Source organism: Hordeum vulgare, chromosome 1H, assembly GCF_904849725.1.
Source record: "Hordeum vulgare subsp. vulgare chromosome 1H, MorexV3_pseudomolecules_assembly, whole genome shotgun sequence".
In the NCBI taxonomy this organism is placed as follows: Eukaryota; Viridiplantae; Streptophyta; class Magnoliopsida; order Poales; family Poaceae; genus Hordeum; species Hordeum vulgare.
The window spans coordinates 425,397,852-425,422,193 of NC_058518.1; the positions used below are offsets into that span (position 1 = coordinate 425,397,852).

The following is a 24,342-nucleotide window of genomic DNA, read 5'->3' on the forward strand; positions in this document are numbered from 1 at the left end:
CAGATAAATTGAAGTAATTTCCAAATAGACAAGAAATTCACAAGATTACACAAGGATTACACAATTCATATTCATTATTCCTCCTCTTTCTTTTTCTTTCTTTTCCTTTCTACAACTACTTCTTCCCTTCCCTTTCCTTTTCCTATTGCATTTCTTCTATAATGGCCCTTGTATCAGCAACTAGGTGATTGTCGCAATATACACTGATTATTTCCGTGTCGTCATTCTGAAGACGTTCCTTGTGCAAGTGGGTCAACTTATATTGGTTTCCTCGTTGATCTTTCGTAACTTCAAACATAACTGATTGCAATGTGATGAAGCTGTTGTACAACTCGTGAGGATCATAATTCTCAAACTCCTCTTCCACACCCTGTATCATTTCTTGGATGTTTGTAGGTGACCTGCAATCGGTTAGAGACTGGAGAGAATTGTGGAAGTAGAGGTCCAAACAGTTCAAATCGGGGTTGTTTGGAGGTTGTTGCATCAATTGAATGTCGAGATCAGTTTCTTCCTCAACTTCCAGAAAAGCTTCATCCTTGGGAAGGACATGAGGCTTTGCATTATCTTGTTGGATGAATATTGTTGCTCCCTCATCACCGTCGGGCCATTTATCTTGAATTGCCGGTATAACCTTATTGATCAGATATTCTCTGGACACAGGTCTCGTTACTTTCACTCGTTTCAGCACTCTCATTCCCTTTGCTCTGTTGTGACTCGTTCGCAACGCCGCAGACTCTTTGATGAATGCCCAAATACCAATCTTCCCGTCGAATGTTAGCTCTCCATCATAACTTCATCCTCTTCCTCTTCATCTTCTTGAGGCATCCAATTCATAGCTTCATCCTCTTCTTCTTGAGCTTCTTCATCTTCCTCTTGAGGCATCATGTTCAAATCTATACCTCCATCCTCTCCCTCTTGAGCTTCTTCATCTTCCTCTTGAGGCATCATGTTCAAATTTATACCTTCATCCTCTTCCTCTTAAGGTATCATGTTCAAATCCATACTCGTGGAATCAATGAAAAAAGATGAGTACACCATGGTACTGTAAGTCCGTAACAAGAATATATACACACGTAAAAAGAATATTTAAGTCAAACAAGAAATTGGTGCCATGGCACCATTTCTAGTTTGGTTGCCACGGCAGCCAAACAAGAAATGCTACCATGGCACCATTTCTACAATTGGCTGCCATGGCACCTATTCTATTTTGGTTGCCACAAGCCAAACAAGTTCAGGAGCAAACCCGAGCAGGAGCAACTGGCTGCAATTCAGTGCAAGTTAAAGGATGACTTTGGTCTTGATGGACAGTTAAGAGATTTTGTCGTAGCAATGGCTATGTTTTCATTGTGGGGGTAAGTATAGCAAGGAGCATCAATGTAAGAAGCTGATGCAATTACTCACAATCCAGGTGTGCAAATGTGGTGAAGTGTTAACTGAAGATTCAGTGCAGGCTCTTGAATTATTAACTGAATTGGCTGCAGCAGAGTGTTTTCAGTCATCCTTACATGCAATGTCTCGTGCTTAATCTGGTGAAACAATCAAACTGCAAACATTAGCGGGGGATCAGATCTTGCTCACGCTAATCGACTCCGAGGTAGAAGTCAATTCGAGACGGTGTTCGAGTAACTCTGAAGGGCGTTTGTGCACCTGAACAAGTGGCACTTCAGATCGTACCCATGGAACAACTGAATCAAACAACTATTTTTCATTTGATTATGGTTGCATGATGCTTAGCGTAAGCTAGTGCTTAACATTGCTTGACGGAAACTACCTTGATTCTCTTCTAAGTTCCATATGAATCTGAAAACTGAATTTGGCACTACAAAACTGAATTTGCTCTTGCTTGTACCAACACATTAAGCGCTGAATTTTCTCTTGCTTGCATCAACAAATTAAGTTCAGTTTTGTTCTAACCTTTTCACTTGGATCAGCACCAGAGTCACTTGGATCAACAACAGAATCACGGGCAGAGGAGCAGCTGTAGAATCGGGGGCAGTGGAGCAGCAGCATAATCGGGGGCAGAGCATCAACAGTAGCAGATCGATGACAGGGAGAAGCAGACGTGCGAGCATGATGGCAGGGGAGAAGGAGCAGCACGGTGGCGCGGGGGAGATACAGGAGGATGCGCGAGCTCCTCGTCCACAACATCATGGAGGCAGGTTCCAACGACACCAAATCATGGCGGGAAGAACCGCGACGGCACACGCGCGTGAGCTGAAAGATGATGCGCGAGAGCTCAAGGAGGACGTGCGGGATCTCGAGGAAGATGCGGGGGAGCTCCAGGAGGACGCACCCCAGCTCGAGGATGACGTGGTGGGAGGTTTCGTCGACGCCCGTAGGTAACCGCGGCGGGAGGGGATCTTACTGACGCGGGTCTGAGATGCGGCGACGGAGGAGGTACTTGGGGACGACGACGGAGCGCTTCCTGGCGGGCGCAGCTGGGCGGCACCGGCCTTGGCTACGCGCGGTCGACGACGGACGAAGAAGACGGGGTGAAGGGATTTATTTGCCACAACTTTGTAAACACGTTTTTTTTGTGCAAAATTGTCATTGAATTGTGCGCCCGACAAGAAATATGGAACAGAGGGAGTATGTTTGAACATTGAATGCATCTACACATATGAGGCAAAATGAATTTCCCTTTCTTTTATTCTTTCATCCTTACCTAATTGTTTGTCGTCCTCCACAATGTGCTGGTGTGTGACAGTATATGCACATATACGTGGGCATCTCCGGCACCGGCCGGCCGGACCGTCCAGGCCTGTCCCCAAATCCAGGGCCTAGGCCTTATGGGCTTGCCCATGGGATGGGCTTGGGCCTGAGTTTTAAGCCCACCAGCACGGTCGGGCCGGGTTTGCGCTTGACATATTGGGATTTTATGGAAGAGGCCCGGCCCACGACCCCAACAGATGGGCCCGGTTTGGGCTTCAAAGTAGGCCCGATGGCAGAGCCTGGGCCTCAATTTTATACCGTGGGCTTTTTAGGGCCCGGCCCATGCCCAGATATAATGCACATACCTCACAGCTTGGTGGCCCGTACACGTAGGAAGAAAATTCTATGAGACGGGGCCTCATAGTGCCTAGCCTGAGGCCCCTCTTCAGATTTTGACACGTCATTGTTTGCACATATCTTAAAGCTGCTTAAAATACCCTAATCAGCTGATACGTATTTGTAGTATGGATACGGCACAATATCAATCTAATCAATACCTTCCGTCCAACAAACGTAACCAGAAGGTAGCAATCTTCTCGCGTGCAGTCTCCGCCACACACGACGTGGAGGCGCCGTCGTCGCAACATGTCCCCGGCATCAAACCTAGGCACTGCCACCATGTCTCCCATGGAGATCTCTCCTTTCGCCGGTGATGACGACGTGCTCGTCGTCCCTCACGGAAGCAGCGGCGGCGTCCACATGGAAGCAGCGGCAACAGACCTTCATGGAAGCAGCGGCAGCAGACCTGTCCCCATGGCTACCCGTCCATGCGCTGGCGACGACGATCTTCACGGAAGTGGCGGCGTCCACATGGAAGCAGCGGCAGCAGACCTTCATGGAAGCAGCGGCAACACACCTGTCCCCATGGCTACCCATCCATGCGCTGGCGACGACGATCTTCATGGAAGTGGCCGCGTCCACATGGAAGCAGCGGCAGCAGACCTTCATGGAAGCAGCGGCAGCAAACCTGTCTCCATGGCTACCCGTCCATGCGCCGGCGACGACGATATTCATGGAAGTGGCTGCGTCAATGTTGAATCCATACCTGTTCCTAGAGTTGGAATGGCATTTAAGTCTGAGGAGGAGGCATACGATTTTTACAATAATTATGCTTGTAAAGTTGGGTTCATCATTCGAAGGAGCCACACGAAGTTGAGACGAGATGGAACCGTTTATCAGAAACATTTGGTTTGCAGCAAACAAGGTGAGCGAGAAACTCATTCATCACATCACACCAAGAAAGAAAATGCAACCACAAGGTGTGATTGCAATGCCCGTGTTCAGCTCAGTATTTCTCCTGATGGCGTTTGGAATGTGCAAAAGGTTCTTCTTGAGCACAACCATGATTTCGCAAGTCCAGATAAGAGGCACATGTTGAGGTCGCAACGTCGTATTGCAGCGTCCGATAAACTTGTGATCGGTGAGATGCGTGAAGCCGGAATAAAGCCAGCTAAAGTGTACAATTTTTTCAAGCAGTGGTATAAAGGACCTCATAATGTACCTTTCTTGCGGATGGATTCCAATAACCATATTGGTCGTGAGCGCAGGAAGTATCTGGAAGTTAATGATGCGCAAACATTGCTGGAATTCTTGAAGAACAAGCAGTTAAATGATCCTTCTTTTTTTATGCTATACAATTATACGAAGAGGATTGCCGGATAGCTAATTTCTTTTGGGCAGATGGTCAAGCTATCATGGACTACGCTTGCTTTGGTGATGTTTTGTCCTTTGACACAACATTTCAGACAAACAAGTTTGAAATGCCTTTTGCACCACTACTTGGAACAAATCATCATAAGCAAACCATTCTTTTTGGAGCTGCCCTGTTATGTGATGAAACCAAAGATTCATTCATCTGGCTCTTCAACACATTCTTAACCGCCATGTCTGGCAAGGCACCTGCAACCATTTTCACCGATCAGTGTGCTGCCATGGCGAAATCAATCAACATTGTTCTCCCAAATACAAAGCACCGCCTCTGTTTGTGGCACATTTATCAAAATGCTGCTAAGCATCTTAGCCATGTAATTTCAGACCATCCTCAATTCCTTGCTGATTTTAAGAGATGTGTCTATGAGGAAAGGTCAGTAGCATACTTTGAAATGAAGTGGCAAGAATTGTTGAGTGCTTACAACCTTCAGGATAACACATGGTTACAACAACTCTATGATCTGCGTGAGAAGTGGGCTACTGTTTACCGTCGTGATTCCTTTTGCGCCAACATGACTTCAACTCAAAGGAGCGAAGGTATGAATAATGTGTTTAAGAAAAGATTTCGGAAGAGACTCTGCCTTTCAGAACTCCTAGTAGAATATGATAAGTGTGTCGCTAGTCTTCGGGAAAATGAACTGGACGAGGACTTTAAATCACGTCAGTCTAAACCAGTTACTTGCATCAGAAACTTACCTATGTTGAAGACTGCTGCTGAATCATATACAAGAAGCCTTTATGTTGATTTTGAGGAGCAGTTTAAGCAACAATTTTCTGCCAAGTGCCAGTTAGTTTCCACTGTGGGGACAGTTAGAACTTACATGGTGTCACCTAGGAAATATGAGGATGAGGCAGTAGTTGTATTCAGTTGTAAGGATGTCACCATTTCATGTTCTTGCAGAAGGTTTGAATCCATAGGTAAGAAATAACATTTTGTTATTTTTCTAGTTTACAATAAAGGTGTCATCAAATATGTACTAACGTATAAATTATGGGATAGGTATTTTGTGCAGGCATGCTCTGCGAGTGTTGAACATCAACGAGGTTTTCACTTTGCCATCTCCATATATACTACACCGATGGACAAAATATGCAAAGAGAGGATTGTCGACGAAGACCGTCGAAAGTGAGAAGGAAACTTTGCAGACCCGTGCGGCACGTATAGCTCGGAAAGCCACATCTACTGCAATGAAGTGTTCAGTTTCAGAAGAACTACTTGCAAAATTGGAGGAAGCTATAGATAAATTAGATCTGGAGGCACATGATTTGTTAAGCGAAAAAAGGCGTGCTAAACATGACAATATTCCTGAAAATACTAATGAGCACGCTTGCAATAATATTCCTCAAAATACTCAAGATATATTAACAGGGAATATATCATTTAGAGTCCCTGAAGTGATAAAAGGTCCAAAGGGAAAAAGGATAAAAGATCCACTTGAAAAGGCGAAACCGAAGAATTTAAAACCCACCCAAAAAAGGTATTGCAACCACATTTTTCTTGCTTTTCACCTCTGATTATTGAATAGATAGTAATGTATTGCATATTTGTATGTATGAACAGGAGGAGGTAGAAAGAAAGTTACAAGAAAAGATCCGGTTGAAGAAGGTCATGGAAAATCGAGTGTAAGATAAATTAAGCAATGTTCTTTTATGTCTTCCAAAAGTAACTTTGTTGTAAGCAGTTTCCTACTTACTTAGGCACATGGATTTGAAAACGAAGCAACTACATATGATTTTGTTGCAGAAGTTCCTCAACAATATATTGTAAGATAAATTGCTTCTACTTCTTGAACATACTTCAGGCATTTAATTGTACCGCAATAGTTCTAAAGAGTTGATGTCTTATTATGCAGCAGGGATATTCGGAGGCAGGCATAAGTTCTAATGCTGCAATACTAATCATCCTAAATAATATGTTTAACGGGGATCCTTCAAGCATGTTTATTCCTTTCATCCCTGAAGGATATACACAACTTTTGCTTCAAGCTGATCAAGCTTCAGAGCTGTCTCACACTCCAAGAAGATTAGATTTTTGATGAAGTGAATGTGAACCCTTCCTTACACATCAAAGTAGCATGGCAGCAACAGTATCTTTTATTTGCTCTTGTCGACAATGACCAATATATTGAGTTTCTTTCAAAACTGAAATAATATATGTAATGCCGCATTGTCATGAGTGACATTATTTTTCCCAGTTTAATTATAAGAATGTTCGCATTGGAGTTCCATTTATTTTGTCCTAGTCTTAATCGCGTTTAAATTGACAGTCCATCACCAACACAAGGTCTGAAACTACAACAACATGTACTGACAACTAACTCTCTTAATATACCCAAATTTTTACATGGATCAACAAATATAAGAAAGTTGTCGCTGGAATTTCCTTTTCTTTTTTTGCCAATGTAAACATTCCGTCTTAATGTGGTAAAATACCTCAATGTTTACACCCTACAACACATAAATGATGTGATCATGGAACTCTGAATGTTTTTGTTTGAAGATCTCTGAATTTTGACATCTCTGAATGTCACAATGACCACATCTCTGAACGTCTCTGAACGTTACAATGACCATGAGCTTCCCAACGTCGCCAATGGCTGGCTTTCTGACGGCGCCGGCGCCGGCGTTGCCGTCTTGGGTGGCAAACGTGGTGGTGGGAAACCCATCGTTGTGCATGTTGCTGATGCTTCCGCTAGAGACGCTGAGCACGTCGTCAACAACAGCGCTAGGAGAGGTCGCGACGGCGCCGACACTTCCATGAAGATCGTTGTCGCCAGCGCATGGACGTGTAGCCATGGGGACATGTCTGCTGCCGCTGCTTCCATGTGGACGCCGCCGCTGCTTCCGTGAGGGACGACGAGCACGTCGTCATCACCAGCGAAAGGAGAGTTCTCCATGGGAGACATGGTGGCAGTGCCCAGGTTTGGCGCCGGGGACATGTTGCGACGATGGCGCCTTCACGTCGGGCGCGGCGAAGACTGCACGCGAGAAGATTGCTACCTTCTGGTTACGTTTGTTGGACGGAAGGTATTGATTAGATTGATATTGTGTCGTATCCATACTACAAATACGTATCAGCTGATTAGGGTATTTTAAGCACCTTTAAGATATGTGCAAACAATGACGTGTCAAAATCTGAAGAGGGGCATCAGGCAAGGCACTATGGGTCCCTGTCCCATAGAATTTTCTTCCCTACAGGTATACCTCTCCCCGAGGGCCATAAAGGTGTTGTGCCTCGTGTCTCCATTCCATACGACTACACCATCGCCTTCCCCAATGGCGCCACTTTCCTGCCGTGACCTCTCCCCGCAGCTCTCCTCCCTCCCCCACCGCGGCACCGCCGCCACCCCCACCCCCACCACCCACACACAAATCTCCCTCCGGCGCGCTCCAGCCCCGCGCGCACCACTCACCGCCACCACCAAAAGGCCGCAGCTCCCCTCCGCGGCCACCAGGGACGACGCGCTCGCCTCCCTCGTCGGCCAGTTAGAGCAGAACCTCAGCCAAGACGAGGAAGACGGCGACCCGTGCCTCCCTCGTCGCCACGCAGCACATCAGAAGCACCAGAACGAGCTTCCCGCGCGGTGGCGGGAGATACACGGCAGCGAGGACTGGGCGGGGCTTCTTGACCCGATGGACCCGCTGCTCCGGTCCGAGCTCATCCGGTACGGCGAGCTGGCGCAGGCCTGCTACGACGCCTTCGACTACGACCTGGCCTCCCGGTACTGCGGCAGCTGCAAGTACCCGCGGCGCGCCTTCTTCGAGCGGCTGGGCATGGCCGACGCCGCGCGGGGCTACGCCGTCACCCGCTACCTCTACGCCACGTCCAACTTCCGCTTCCCCAGCTTCTTCTCCGCCAAGTCCCGCGCCGACGCCAAGCTCTGGAGCCAGCGCGCGAACTGGATCGGCTACGTGGCCGTGTCGAGCGACGAGGAATCGGCGCGGCTGGGCCGGCGCGACGTCGCCATCGCGTGGCGCGGCACCATCACCCGGCTGGAGTGGGTGTCGGACCTCATGGACTACCTCCGGCCCGTCTCCGACGAGGGCATCCCGTGCCCGGACCCGGAGGTGAAGGTGGAGTCCGGCTTCGTGGACCTCTACACGGACAAGGACCCATCCTGCCGCTTCTGCAAGTACTCCGCCCGGGAGCAGGTGCTGGTGGAGGTCCGCAGGCTCGTCGGCCACTACACCGCCCTCGGCGAGGACGTCAGCATCACGGTGACCGGCCACAGCCTCGGCAGCTCCCTCGCCATCCTCAGCGCCTACGACGTCGCCGAGTCCGCCGCCAACCTCTCCAACGGCAAGGTACGTACGAATAAATAAGAAGGAGCTCCATCGATCTCCCGATCGACCCATGATTCATCCTCCATGCATAGGCATAGCATGATCTCATGAATCATGATCAACTAATTAGTAATTAACCGACCGAGACGTCCGGTGGTGGCAGAGGGCGGCGGTGTGCGTGTACTCCTTCTCGGGGCCGAGGGTGGGGAACGGGCGGTTCAGGGAGCGGTTCGAGGGGGAGCTGGGGGTGAAGGCGCTGCGGGTGACCAACGTGCACGACAACGTGCCGCGCATGCCGGGGATCTTCCTGAACGAAGGGGTGCCGGAGATGGTCCGGCGGGTGGCGGAGGGGCTGCGGATGCCCTGGTGCTACAGCCACGTCGGCGTGGAGCTCGCCCTCGACCACAAGCGCTCGCCGTTCCTCAAGGACACGCTCGACCCCGGCTGCTCCCACAACCTGGAGGCGCACCTGCACCTCCTCGACGGGTAAGTTCACCTCCATATTCCCATCCCCCCGCCCTGCATCTCGTTTCATTTGCCAAAACTGATCGCTCTCGATCGCTGTCACCTCATGCTCACCCACGCACCTACCCATGGTGACTTGTGTGGAATAGAAGGGATGCCGTGGGCCTGAGGTTAAATAAACTCGAGCAATCACGTACGTGGCCACTGAGTAACTGTATTTAAGATTATTACAAGGTGCCAACGCGCAGCAGCCAGTGTCAGTTTCTTGCCTCGCGCTCTCGCTGTCGCCGAGTCAAATATGCCGGGACCCGGGGTGGTTGTAGCTGTACCCTTGTTTATATGGGCATGCATGGGAATCAAATGCACGTCTACCTCCTTTCTTAAATATTTTTTTACTAGAATTAAATACAAAGAAAATAAATAAATATATATTCTAAAATATGATTATATGCATTTGTATATAGTCCGTAATGATTTTTTTAATAAACTTATATATTTAAAAATGACATGCATGTGGGAACTTAGCCGTTGAATGGTGATCTAAAACATTGTCTGACATTGATTTTATTTTTCCAAGTACCTAATGAGTAGGCCGTGCCTATAGCACTACTTGCTGTTGACATTGAGGGGCTTAATGAACAGGAAGGACAGATCACTTTGCCCCAGCATGATTGGTCAAACTACCCGTCCGCATGGCGCATCTGCACGTTTCGTTGTTGGTTAAGGTCATTATTTTTGGATCGGGACAGACGTGCGCAACGATATTTAATCCTGCCATCTGTGTCACTGTGTGGGACAGATGCTGATCAAATCATCCATGCCGTACATGGGCGAGAATCATACGACCTCGAGGAGATCTTGATTAGTTGGCTCACTGATCTCCACCAGGACGCTAAGACCATATAGTGACTTGCACCAATAACTTTGTTAGCACGTTCACACGAATACGAATACTGACATTTTCCTAACACCAATACACGTTGATATGCTACTGTATTTGTCGCTGTAAGAGCAAGTACAATAGGATAACATAGGCGGGCTGTAAGACTTAAAATAATATATTTGTGATAAGCTGAAAGATAGAGAAGAGAAGCGGACTATAAATTAACAGCCGACTGTAAAACGTACTTCTAGACACTTTGTGAGAAAAAAGAATGATGTGTCTTATATCAATAAAGTAGTACTTATTACATCTAGCTATTGTACTTGCGGGATATAAACTTGACTATAGATGACGTGTACTATACGTCCAAAGTCCAAACCTTACGTACAATATGTACTTGCACTCAATTAATCTAACCACAACACGACAAGAGCTATCTGCATTTTCTAAAGGGCTGTCGGCTCGTGTGATAGATGCGTCGAGTTCATCAAGAGGACCGGTGCGTAATGCCAAGATTAAATAATGCGTCAGGACGTCAGGTCCATTGAAATACTCGTGCTGACCTGTTGTTGGCAGCCATGGCTGGCATCATGCATGTTCCACTCTCTCTTGTTGTCTTTTATTTTTCTTGAACATAGTATGGACCCAAGTGTTTATATACACGTGCATATACTTATTTTTATAAACATACCCACGCATATCCTTGGCCCTGTTTGGATACTCTAACTCGGTTAGAGGTTAGAGTTAGATTCTAACCCTGGACTAACCCTAACCTAACTCTAACCAAAGAGGTGTTTGGATGAAAGGGTTAGATTGTCAATAAATGCATCTTTTCCAATCATTTGGCTCCTTTATCAAGGATTTGGTGTGGTGAAGGTAGAGAGAAAAGTAACTTTTTGTGGGCCCAACCCAACTCTAACCCAAATAAGCACCTCTTGAATGGGTTAGTTTTTTGGGTGGGTTAGATGCATCTAACCAACTCTAATCCTTCCTGTTTGGATGTTTTGGGGTTAGATTGGTTCAATCTAACCAACTCTAACTCTAACTCATGGATCCAAACAGGGCCCTTGTGACTATCTTCGAAAGATTAAGCCGATATATCATCTTGAGATTTATGAAGTCATCGTAGAAGACTCGTCGTCGACGAGAACGTCTCCTCCCACAGAAAGCGTATCGCCGGAAATTCTAAAATAAATCTAAAAATAATACAAGCATCAGGATTTAAACCCTGATGGGTTGAGATATCACTGTCCCTCTAACCATCCAATCACAGGTTGGCTTGCCACTCTCTCTTGTTGTCGGAACGTTGTATTACTATATATTACCGTTATGCAAGTGATGCAAAGCGGTAAAGCCAGGTCGATCAAGTGTTGTAAAGGTTAAAGTAAAGAGGATTACCATTGCTCGCTAATTAATACCATGAAGGGGCGAGACTTCAAGGGCTAAGAAGAGCGCACAGAATAGCGTTACACATGTGCCCATTTTTTTGTTTGTTAAGGTCCTTGTTAGGATCGGGACAGACGATATTATTCCAGCCACCTGTATTGGACAGACGCAGATCAGCATAGATCACCTACGCCGTGCGGTACATGGGCGATCACTATCATATGATCCTCATTAGTTGGCTGATTGATCTCCACGGAGACGCCAAGGACATACACTACTTGACCTGCACCAACAATTTGCTTTGTTTGGACGAACATCAACAATTCCCAGTGGGGAAATATGTAGCGCGAGCGTTCGCGCGTAGGGCGTATTGCGAGCGATAGCCCGCAAATCACGTCATGCAGGAGATGTGCGCTCCACCGGTCCCGGCCACCATCATATATTATATAATGACATAAATACATTTGTGATCATTGTATTTGAAGTCCGAATACTATACGGTCATTTGAATTTAAAATACCCTCATTACGGGTCATTACATATGCGAAACGATGATTATATGATCACTGACTCATCGTATAAAATCGTATTTCATTCTGTTGACCAATCAAATGGATCTGTTGACCATCCGCTGTTGCCGGAGCTCACGTGCGTGAAAAGATCGATATGGTTGACTAGGGGATGAGTAGACAACTACCATTTTTTAGCTTTTCTTAACAAGTTAGGGTTAGCAACATAAAGGTTCTCTAAAATAATAACTAGATGAGCAACCTATATGATGCTACCTACTATGACCACTAAAGCAAGTAAGAAATACTCTACAACAATAGCATACACAACGTAAAGGTAAGAGATAACCACAAGTGGAACCGATGAAGACGAGGATGTGTTACCGAAGTTCCTTCCCTTTGACAGGAAGTACGTCTCTGTTGGAGCGGTGTGGAGGCACAATGCTCCCCAATAAGCCACTAGGGCCACCGTATTCTCCTCACGCCCTCACACAATGTAAGGTGCCGTGATTCCACTATGGGTGCCCTTGAAGGCGGTCACCGAACCTTTACAAACAAGGTTGGGGCTATCTCCACACAAAGCTTGGAGGCTCCCAACAAGATCACGGAGCTTCGTCATAATGGAATGTGGCTCCGAGGTGACCTCAACCGTCTAGGATGGTCAAACACCCAAGAGTAACAAGATCCGCAAGGGATTAGTGGGGGGAATCAATTTTCTCTTGGTGGAAGTGTAGATCTTGGCCTTCTCAACCAATCCCAAGGAAATCAACAAGTTTGATTGGCTAGGAAGAGAGATCGGGCACATATGAGCTTAGGGAGCAATAATGGAGTCTTGGAGGGTCAAAGGTAGGGTTCGTGAAGTAGGTGAACCCTTTATATAGTGGGGAAACAAGACCAACCGTTACCCCCACTGTCAGCACGTCCCTGACGGTACTACCGCTTGGGAGAAGTGGTACTACCGCTGTCCCTAGCGGTACTACCGCCTGGAGGGAGCGGTACTACCGCAAGCCCCAACGGTACTACCGCCAGGCCTGAGCGGTACTACCGCTAGGCCTGAGCGGTACTACCGCTAGGCTTACAGAAAGCCATGGTTGTAAAAATACTACTACCGAGCCTACCACCATTGAAAAAGTATTCGCAAAAAGTCCGACGAAGTACAACCGCTCAGAGAAGGAGGTACTACCGTCCCCAAACGGTACTACCGCTCGATTGGAACGGTACTACCGCTTAGCTAGCGGTACTAGCGCTCATCTGGAGCGGTACGAACCGCTAGCGAGCGGTACTACCGCTCAGCTTGAGCGGTACTACCGCTGGACCCTTTGCAAATGCTAGCAAAGACCAAGCGGGTTCTCCATTGCCGCAAAGAGAAGGTGGTGGAAAGAAAATGTGCGCGTGTGTGAGTTGATTTCACCCAAACCTTTCCGAGGTGGGCCCCCTCTTAATAGTACGACTTTCCTACTACTCAACACTACCAAAGAGAACCGTAGGAAACACCCTCCTCCAACAACACCGAGGGGCGACGAATCATCTTGTGCCCTGAGATGTATTATCTGAAATGCTCAATGCACACGATTAGTCCGCAGAGGTGCTGTCATCAATCACCAAAACTGCTTAGAACAAAATATGCCCTAACACTGCGCCTTCCGCTCGCGCCCTCACGTGCCGCACCCTCACAAACTGCTTCCTGTTCGCAGCTGAACATTCGTGTTCGAAGGGATGAGAGATTTGGCGCCGATCATCCTACGCTGCGCTCCACTACACACCAGCATGGTTCGACCATGGGCTCATCCATGGACGCCCTGGACACGACCGCGTCGCGCGCCTGCGAGTTGCACACCCGTGTGCTGAACTTGCATCCGTACCGTGGCCACCAGCTCGCGGGGACGTGCGCGACAACGATCGCGTCGCACGCCTACGAGTCGTACACCCCCTGATTAACTTGATCGCCCTCCACATGCTAGAGCACTCCTGCTTCACGCCCTGCACCCGGCTCCTCATGTCGTCCATGTCCAGCCGCAGCACCTGGCCGTCGTGCACCGTCGTCGCCCTCCACGTCTCGCTCGGGCCAACCGCGTGACGCAGCGCCATCGCCGGCCGCTGCGACCGCGGATGCGGATGCCCCGCTCGTGAGGAAGCCTTGGAGGCCAGCAGCGTGCCCATGATGGTGCGTCTGAGCTGCAACTGCTGGAAGAAGAGCACATGCAACACCGCTCGCAGAATTTGGCGGGCTTCAGGTTGGCGTCGGACGCGACCTTTGCGAGGTAGTTGTCCACCAGCTTGCCCACATGCACCATTGCCATGGCCGACGGACGCCATGTTGATGTCGTCGCTGCCGCCGCCGCCGCTTCCTCCTCAATGATTGCAGCTGAGGACTATGCCTCGTCCTCGCAGACCTCCTCCTTGGCCAGGAAGTGCCTGACCACCCGCTCGACGTAGTCCATGTCGTAGAGCGTCTTCGCGGAGCCGGAGTAGCTCGAGATGAGCACGTCCTCCACCGTTGCATGTTCCAGCTATGTCGCGGCCTTTCGCTCGATCGCCGCACACGCCGCATCCGACGTGCGTAGGATGTGCGTCGTCCGAAGCAACACGAACAGGAACTTCGCGGTCACCACGCTCCCGGAGCCCTTGTCTGCAGAGAGGCTCGCAACCAGCGGTGGTCACCTAACTTCGCAGTCACCTAACACTACTATGGTGTCATCCTACCACCACATCATGTCATCCTACCACCGCAAGTTCACTATCTTCATAAAGGGTTAGTATATACTACCTCAATAAAATATATAGACCATCAAACAATTTTTCAAGCCCTAACTACACAAAATTTGCATCATCATCGTCGTCGTCGTCGCCGTTGTCATCGCCATCGCATCCAGGATCATGCACGCGGTAACCAACATCAAGCTCTAGTAGTAGTGCTTGTCCAGTCAGGTCCCGAGCGAGAGCTTCCCATGGGCGTTTGCCATGGTAACAAACCCAACACCCTGCGCCTTGTTCTCCAACAGGTGGCTCAAAACTGCCATGAGAGCCTCATTGTTGAAGCCACCTTGCTCCATGTCAGGGTGGACGTCGAGGGTCTTACTCTCCCTAATGACGGTTGGCACCTCCTTCACGTCCATAGTCATGCTTGTGAAGACACTGATCTCATCCTTCATCAGGCCGCCCCTCTTCCTCTTCCTATTGAGCACACGAATATGTTGGGGAACGTCGCATGGGAAACAAAAAATTTCCTATGCGCACGAAGACCTATCATGGTGATGTCCATCTACGAGAGGGGATGTGTGATATGCGTACCCTTGTAGACCGTACAGCAGAAGCGTTAGTGAACGCGGTTAATGTAGTGGAACGTCCTCACGTCCCTCGATCCGCCCCGCGAACCGTCCCGCGATCAGTCCCACGATCTAGTGCCGAACGGACGGCACCTCCGCGTTCAGCACACGTACAGCTCGACGATGATCTCGGCCTTCTTGATCCAGCAAGAGAGACGGAGAGGTAGAAGAGTTCTCCGGCAGCGTGACGGCGCTTCGGAGGTTGGTGATGATCTCGTCTCAGCAGGGCTCCGCCCGAGCTCCGCAGAAACGCGATCTAGAGGTAAAACCGTGGAGATATGTGGTCGGGCTGCCGTGGTAAAGTTGTGTCAAATCAGCCCTAAAACCTCCGTATATATAGGGGGAAGAGGGGGAGCCTTGCCTTGGGGTCCAAGGACCCCTAAGGGCTTCGGCCGAGCCAAGGGGGGCAGCCCTCCCCTTCCAAACCGAGTCCAACTAGGTTTGGAAGGAGGAGTCCTTCCCCCTTTTCCCACCTCCTCTATTTTTTTCTCTTTGATTTGTCTTCCTATGGCGCATAGGGCTCTTTTGGGCTGTCCCACCAGCCCACTAAGGGCTGGTGCGCCATCCCCAAGGCCTATGGGCTTCCCCGGGGTGGGTTGCCCCCCCGGTGAACTCCCGGAACCCATTCGTCATTCCCGTTACATTCCCGGTAACTCCGAAAACCTTCCGGTAATCAAATGAGGTCATCCTATATATCAATCTTCGTTACCGGACCATTCCGGAAACTCTCGTGACGTCCGTGATCTCATCCGGGACTCCGAACAACATTCGGTAACCAACCATATAACTCAAATACGCATAAAACAACGTCGAACCTTAAGTGTGCAGACCCTGCGGGTTCGAGAACTATGTAGACGTGCCCCGAGAGACTCCTCGGTCAATACCCAATAGCGGGACCTGGATGCCCATATTGGATCCTACATATTCTACGAAGATCTTATCGTTTGAACCTCAGTGCCAAGGATTCATATAATCCCGTATGTCATTCCCTTTGTCCTTCGGTATGTTACTTGCCCGAGATTCGATCGTCAGTATCCGTATACCTATTTCAATCTCGTTTACCGGTAAGTCTCTTTACTCGTTCCGTAATACAAGATCCCGCAACTTACACTAAGTCACATTGCTTGCAAGGCTTGTGTGTGATGTTGTATTACCGAGTGGGCTCCGAGATACCTCTCCGTCACACGGGGTGACAAATCCCAGTCTCGATCCATACTAACTCAACGAACACCTTCGGAGATACCTGTAGAGCATCTTTATAGTCACCCAGTTACGTTGCGATGTTTGATACACACAAAGTATTCCTCCGGTGTTAGTGAGTTATATGATCTCATGGTCATAGGAACAAATACTTGACACGCAGAAAACAGTAGCAACAAAATGACACGATCAACATGCTACGTCTATTAGTTTGGGTCTAGTCCATCACGTGATTCTCCTAATGACGTGATCCAGTTATCAAGCAACAACACCTTGTTCATAACCAGAAGACACTGACTATCTTTGATCAACTGGCTAGCCAACTAGAGGCTTGCTAGGGACAGTGTTTTGTCTATGTATCCACACATGTAAATGAGTCTTAATTCAATACAATTATAGCATGGATAATAAACGATTATCTTGATACAGGAATTATAATAATAACTATATTTATTATTGCCTCTAGGGCACAATTCCAACAGAATATGTTCAAATGGCTTCTCAAGGCCATCAAGGACTGCCACTACGTGTGGGATGCATGGAACTCCGGCCTATTGGGAGAACCGAGAGCCTCACAGGAGTCCATGGCATGCTTGACGGTTGCTAGGTCGAAGGAGGAGATGTGTTGCATCTGATTGTAGTTTGGATGGGTGTATTAAGAAACTCAATGTCCTTGGGGTGGTCCTAAGAGAAGAACAAGTGTTGCTAGTTGCTAGTAGGTAATGATTGAGAGTGTGCGTAACAAGGGGACAGTGAGTTAACCGCGCCATGTACAGTGTAGTGCTTAGCCTCCAGAACGATAGAGCAAGTGCTCTCATCCGAGGAGGCGCGCTAAGGTCTCTCAGCTTGGACACTTGGATTCATCGAGCTCTCCACTTTATTAGGTGGTTGTACACCTGGGTGGCCGTCACTCCTAGCCACAAAACTCAAACACCTGCTTCGCAACGGTGTTCAAGTGCACATGCTTGTAGCCCTTTCCAGTCCTAACCCCATTAGAGATGAGCTCACACATCTTATTCAGCACGAACTTGGACATGAACAAATGCCACTTCATGTTGTTCCCCTACCATCCTTCTTGTCCTTAAGTGCAGCGACAATAGAAGTGGCAGTTGGCTCAATAAGCACAACTAACACAAAGATCGATGCACCAGGTGACACCTCGAATACCTCTGAATCTGCATGCATGTTCTGATCGAGGAGGGGTTGCGAGTTCTCGACATAAGAGGCTACAAACTGGTTATCCGCGAGGACAAGGGCCTCACTATGATCTTGCATTTGCATGGTCATGTCCTACAATCGTATCACGCATAGACACTAAGCATAGCACACACAATACCATAACATCACAACTAGTTATGAATCCATTCTGTTCATCACAAATAGTTATTCTAGCATACTACAAATCTTACACAACTAGCTATGAATTCATGTGTTCATCACTATGATACTACTCTAGCTACATAGATCCATAACAAATAGCTATCACTACATCAAAATCAAGCATCTGCTCACAGATCAAAGCATAGATCAATCCCACCACATGCTTGCACATCTAACCCTATGACCACATCCTCTTAGATTTAGCTAGAACGAACACAGAGAAAGAGGTGATTCAACTCGAGGGAGGAGGGGGTAGGGTCGGAGAAGTTGATGACATGAGTCGTCGTCGTCGTGGACCGCCGCCCAGTGAAGGAGCTCCACTTACTTGGTCGTTGGTTCCAATGCGCGTCGACGGGAAAGCTCAAAGGGGGGATGACAGAGCTTTGGGCGGTGAGTAGGGTGGCGGGTGGCCGAATCGACGGGAGATGAACCGGAATCCTCGTGCCAATTTTTCGGAGACGCGCACGAACTCGCGCCATCTCCCTGGTCGCACGAGCTAAGCATGGTGTTCCCCTCCTCTACCTTGTATGAGTCTGATCCTGAAGAAACTGTCGATCTGAATGTAGCTCGCGGGTCTGATTAGAAGTGCTATAAAATTCATGTCGTGTAGACCAAACAATATATGTATTTGATGCCAATAGCCCGAATTCTTCCCCGCAGGTGTAGCTACTTGCGAGTACAATACAATATCACAATTAGATCGATTCGCTCATGCACTGTAAATAAAAAAACATGACAGTCAGATCGATTCGCACATGCACTGTACGGGCCTTCGTGCCCACTGCTTCGTTACTAACGAAAAATAAACCATCATGGACTGCCATGTACAGTAGTCATATAGGAGTAATTTCTACTGTATGATCGGACCGATGAATGCTTTTCTGCAGGTACCATGGCAGCGGGGAGCGGTTCGTGCTGGCGAGCGGGCGCGACCCGGCGCTGGTGAACAAGGCGTCCGACTTCCTCAAGGACCACCATTGCGTGCCCCCTTTCTGGCGCCAGGACGAGAACAAGGGCATGGTACGCGCCCCCGACGGCCGCTGGATCCAGCCCGACCGCCGCGGCCACCTGGACGACGACCACCACCACGACGGTCACCATGTCGTTGACGGCGACCGCCATAGCCACTTCCGCCTCTTCCGCCAGCCGTAGAAACCCCATCACCTTTGTCGGAAATCACAAAAAAAAATGATATTCTTATGCCATGACCAATTTCACGTTCTCTCAAGTACCTACAAAACTCTCTAATGCGGATGATCAAATGTAACACTCCAACAAAACATGTACGTGCTAGTTCATTTAAGTTAGCAACTGCTTTCATGGTTTTAGCCAATTGTTATCCATATGACCACTACGTAATGTCAAATCTCTACATAGGAATAACATCGCTCATCGCTCATCTGACATATTCTTTTCTTACAATGCCATTATTGAAAAAGTCTGTCTTTGATACAACCCTTCTCACTAAAGGTATAAAGGATAATATAAACTTTTAACAGATAATACTTCGTAAAGATATGCTCCCTCTGCTCATAAATATTAGTTCTTTAGTGATTTCACTATGAACTACATACGGATATATATATACATACTTTAGAAGATAGATTTATTCATTTTACTTCGTATGTAGTCCGTAATAAAATCCCTAAAAAGACTTATATTTAGAATTTGAATTCCTGACCACCAAGCGGTTGAGCAACAAAGATAACCAGACAAGCTAACCAATGTTGGTGAATAAAATGGACTGCAAGATTAAGAACCAGATACAATGCGGAATACTAACAGTTTTTAAAAAAAAGTTGGAACATTTTCTGGGAAACCGTGAACAAAATTTTAAAAAGAAAGCGATGTTTGAAAATCCAACAATATTTTGAACAACTCAAACAGATTTTGAAATTTAATTTTGTTCAACTTGTGAACATTTTTTGATAGAAACATTTATTGAAATTTGGAACATTTTCTAAAAACATGAACATTTTTTGAATTTTGAGAACAAAATTTGATAATGGCATCATTTCTTGAAATTTGAACAACATTGCCAAAGCACAAACAATTTTTAAAATTACCAAACATTTTTCAAACAGATGAAGATTTTTTAAGTTTCAGAGACAATTTTGAAACCGTGGCATTTTTTAGATTCCTTAAAAAAAATTGAATTTATGTAGAAAAAGAGACCAAAAAAAGGAATGCCAGTGCAAGGGATCAAACTCTGTAACTCCCGCGGCTGACCGCTCGTCACTAGTCACACGAGCTAGTAAGCTTCAGTGTCTAACTAGGAAACAGTGACTATAAGAAATATTCCTCAGCGACCGTTTTACTGTAGTAAACTAGTCTATTCCAATATTTATTTTATTTCCATTTTTTTTCCTTCTTTAAAAAAAGCTCATGCTTAAAACTATTGTTTGAAATTTCAGAAAAATGTTTGTTTCTAAATATTTGTTCAAAAGCCCATAAAGTTTGCATTTAAAAATTAATACAGAAATTTCTGAGAATATTTTTTATATTTATGAAAATTTTTGTTGAAGGCGGGAATAATTTTTAAATTCTGAATAAATTTTAAAAGAACGAACATTATTTGAAATTCTTGATCATTTTTGAATTTATGAAGAAATTTTGAAAAAAGGGAACAAAATTTGAAAATAGGGGTACTTTTTGAATCGATGAACTTTTTAAAAATCCAGGAGCGTTGGGGCCGGCCCAATAGGTGCTTGATGGGAGCAATGTCCTTGCCTGCTTTGAGCCGAGGCCGATATTTTTTTACTTTACTAAATTTTGTTTTTCTTCTTTTTTTTGTTAATTCATTTTTCTTCTTTTTGAACTTTATTATTCTTTTTTAAAATTGTTCAAAAAATTCGAATACTGTTTGGAAAATTAAAACAACAATTTTAAGTACTCGTTTTGAATTTTGATTTTTTGTTAAAATACTTTTTTAAATGCTTTTAGAAACAACATTTACTGTTTTTTCAATTTTATCCCTTTGTATTTGTTACTTATGTTAAAAAAATATACCAATTTAATTACCTGTTTAAGTTATAATTTTAAATACTTTTCTCCTTAAAACCCGGCATGAATGCTTTCATAGGCATACCCACCTAGTGGCACAAGTTCTGGTCATTCCTATACTGCTCCACGATGGTTCAAAGACGACACATCAATGAGAGATTCTTTAACGAAAATGTGTATGATCCATCAATCGCAAACGATATAGTTAAAACTCTGTCGCTAATGGCATGAACTGTATGCGATGGCGGATCCATCATATACGATTCAGAAAATAATTGCGTGTGCGATATGTGACATACACTTGGTTCTTAGAAAGTGTTTGTAATTAGCCAAGGTAACACAAACGGTTAACAAAATACATATGTATGCGAAGTACGACATGCAGTTCACTCGGGTAAACTTTTTACGCTAATCCAGCACAACACAAACAAGTTAACATAAGAATGTGTGTATGATACTCGGCAAATAGTTAGTTCAATAAAATTGTATGAGAAGATCAATAATAACACACACGGGTCACCCCGACATGTTGTGTGTGTGTTGTCGGCAGACGGTTGCTACTAAATAATTGTCAACGATTGATTAAATCATTACCGGTGCTACGTAGGAAAGTGTCATTTGCCTGTATAATATCACATACATTTTATTATTATTATACGTCTGCGTGCGCATTACCCCGTCTTTCTCTCTCACGTCTTGTCACCACATTGCCATACGAGGATTCGAGTACATGCTTTGGCACCGCAAATGATGTTTCTTTTGGGCAGGTGTCGGCTCGATGAGCCCTTTCCTGCGCACAAAACCGTGCTACAACTCCATCTTCCCGCGTGCCTCGACGAAATCTCCAAAAAATTGTTTATCAGCTTGCCATATAAGCCCTCGACGACTCCACATTGTCTTCATCCCCTCCCTCATTGTAGCTTATCTAGATTCCATCTCCCCAATCACCAATGGCACCAGCCGGCCGTCGTCACTCAGCCACTCCGTCAGAGGACAACTCTAGTTGGGAGGCTTCACCGCGTAGGCGCGGCAATCCTCTAAAGCATGCAGTGCACGTGGCATCCCTGATGGGTGTGTGCATGCTACCCACTACTGCCACAGTTGCCCGAAGGCAGCTACTGCTAGTGGCCGCCGTGGCCGCCACCCCACCGGCACCCGTCAGGGTCACCATCCTAGCGGTGGCCGCCTTGGGCGCTACCACACCGTCGTTCGCCTTGGCCGTAACCCCGCCATCAGGCGACGGGGTCATGACCCGCTCCGTCACCACGGGCCGAATGCGGGAGGTGGACGCCGCCAAAGGCTCACTGTCGGTCTTCTATGTTGCAAACCTTGCGCGCTACATCTACTTCCAAGAGAAGGAGGTGGAGCGCGAGGTCGTGCATGCGAAGAAGCTCACCGATGTCGTGGCCGCGGGAGAAGCCACAACGGTGATGGAGAATGCACAGATCTAGCCGAGTCCCTTCGCTTTGAGGAGGCACGTCTGGAGCGATGGAAGAAAGCATTGACAGGCAATGAAGTCGACTCCACCAGCTCGTTGACAGGCTCCTCCTCCTTTCGCTCTTACTAAGCGCACCCGAATCTGCTAGAAGTAGTACAAAGCCCCTCCGTAGTAGCAATTAAGGGCTAATTTGTTCAGTTCATCTAACTATAGATACGGTTGAACTGTATTGCGTACTTTAAATTAGCTAGTATATATAGTTGAACTAGTTATTTCAATACATGGTTGACAATAATTGGGGAAAATTTTGTTCGGTTCGGCTATCGAGTTAAACTATTTTGTACAAAAACAGCTGCTCAATCTATGAATGAAATCTATGTTTAGTGAATTTCAGTTCCAAGATTGCACCATAATAGTGATTTTGTTCCTGCAAATTTTGACAAATGTTAGTGCTACGATGTTGGCAATGCCAATGTGACTAGATCGATAAATGCCAAAGTTTCCAATTTGACATATGACAGTTTACCCAATATGAAAGATGCAAATCTAAACTCATTATGTGTACTAAGCACACACGCCATTCTAGATAAACGTTTGCGATGAGCCGATGCATCAATCCTTCGCGTCAATTTTTCACTTGGCTTACTGGCAAACGAAACGTATGTGTCGATCTGAACCGTTTGTGATGATTGTTTCTTGAGAAAAAATATTGATGTTTTTATTTACTTTAATTACTATGTGAATTCAGAGATAAATACTTAGTTATTCAAACCATAGATTTAATTCAGTCAAGCTTTAATTTTACATTCATACGATCGATATACAATATAAAGAAAAAAAGTTGTGGCGGCGGTGCCCTGCGCCGGCGTTGTCGTGCTCCAGAGCGCAGTTGCTCAATTCTTCACACGAGACTAGAATGTTATGAACTTCCCAAGCAAAGAGCCGTCCGTCACATGAATGATGCGCGCGGGGCCGGGGCGCTACGAGGAAGTGGTTGACAACGGCATCCTAATCTGCTCAGGGGGCCTTGACGGGTGCAGGCGCGTGCACACGGACGGGCACCATGGGTGCGGGCACGTGCACGGGGACCGGTGCGGTGTGTGGAGGGTCGCGCACAAGCACGGGCGCATGAGGAGGCGCTCGCGCTTGCACATACACAAGCTCATGCGGATTCGTGGGGACCTCGCTGACGCCCGCGGTTTCGAGTGCTGCAATGATGCCCGCCTACCATCCCGTTAATGCCACATGTATGGTTGCTCGCGCGGGGTTGCTGGTGAATGCGTCAGGGCAGCTGATACGTCTCTGTCGTATCTACTTATCCTAACACTTTTACTCTTGTTTTGGACTCTAATTTGCATGATTTGAATGAAATTAACACGGACTGACTCTCTTTTCAGCACAACTACCATGGTGTTGCTTTTTGTGTAGAAATAGAAGTCCTCGGAATGGGCCGAAACTTTTTGGGTTTTTTTTATTGAATAAATTAAAAATACAGGAACCAAGACCCACTAGAGGGGGGGCCCACGCACCCACTAGGCACTAGGGCGCGCCAGCCCCTTGGTGCGGCCTGGTGTCTAGTGGGGCCCCCCGGGCTCAACTAACCCTAATTCGAGCGCTATGAAATCCTATTTTTGGAGAAAAAATAAGAGAGGAAATTTAATCACATTTCATAATGCGAAGCAGCCGCCACCTCATGTTCTTCATCGGGAGGCCTAATCTCGAGTCCGTTTGGGGCTCCGGAGAGGGGAATCTTCGGTCTTCATCATCACCAACCCTCTTTCATCACCAATTCCATGATGCTCTCCATCAGGAGTGAGTAATCCCTTCGTAGGCTTGCTGGTCGGTGAAGAGAAGGATGATATTCATCATGTAATCGAGTTAGTTTTGTTAGGGCTTGATCCCTAGTATCCAATATGTTCAGAGATTGATGTTGCTATGACTTTGTTATCCTTAATGCATGTCACTAGGGCCTGAGTGCCACGATTTCTGATCTGAACCGTTTATGTTTTCACCATTATATCTATGTTCCAGATTCGATCTTGCAAG

General features: G+C 46.9%; 1 protein-coding gene across 2 annotated transcripts; it reads left to right on the top strand.

The window, feature by feature from the left end:
* The first annotated feature begins 7,683 nt into the window (after nucleotides 1-7,683).
* LOC123442413 (phospholipase A1-Igamma1, chloroplastic-like) lies at nucleotides 7,684-19,183 on the top strand. Of its 2 annotated transcripts, none has more exons than XM_045118453.1 (3): nucleotides 7,684-8,727; nucleotides 8,870-9,192; nucleotides 18,743-19,183. In XM_045118453.1, the coding sequence occupies exons 1-3, from the start codon at nucleotides 7,699-7,701 to the stop codon at nucleotides 19,005-19,007; spliced, it is 1,617 nt and encodes a 538-aa protein (XP_044974388.1). In that variant the 5' UTR covers nucleotides 7,684-7,698; the 3' UTR covers nucleotides 19,008-19,183. The 2 variants fall into 2 exon arrangements, with proteins under 2 accessions (XP_044974388.1, XP_044974396.1); XM_045118461.1 differs by lacking the exon at nucleotides 18,743-19,183 and adding an exon at nucleotides 9,814-11,500.
* Nucleotides 19,184-24,342: the final 5,159 nt, after the last annotated feature.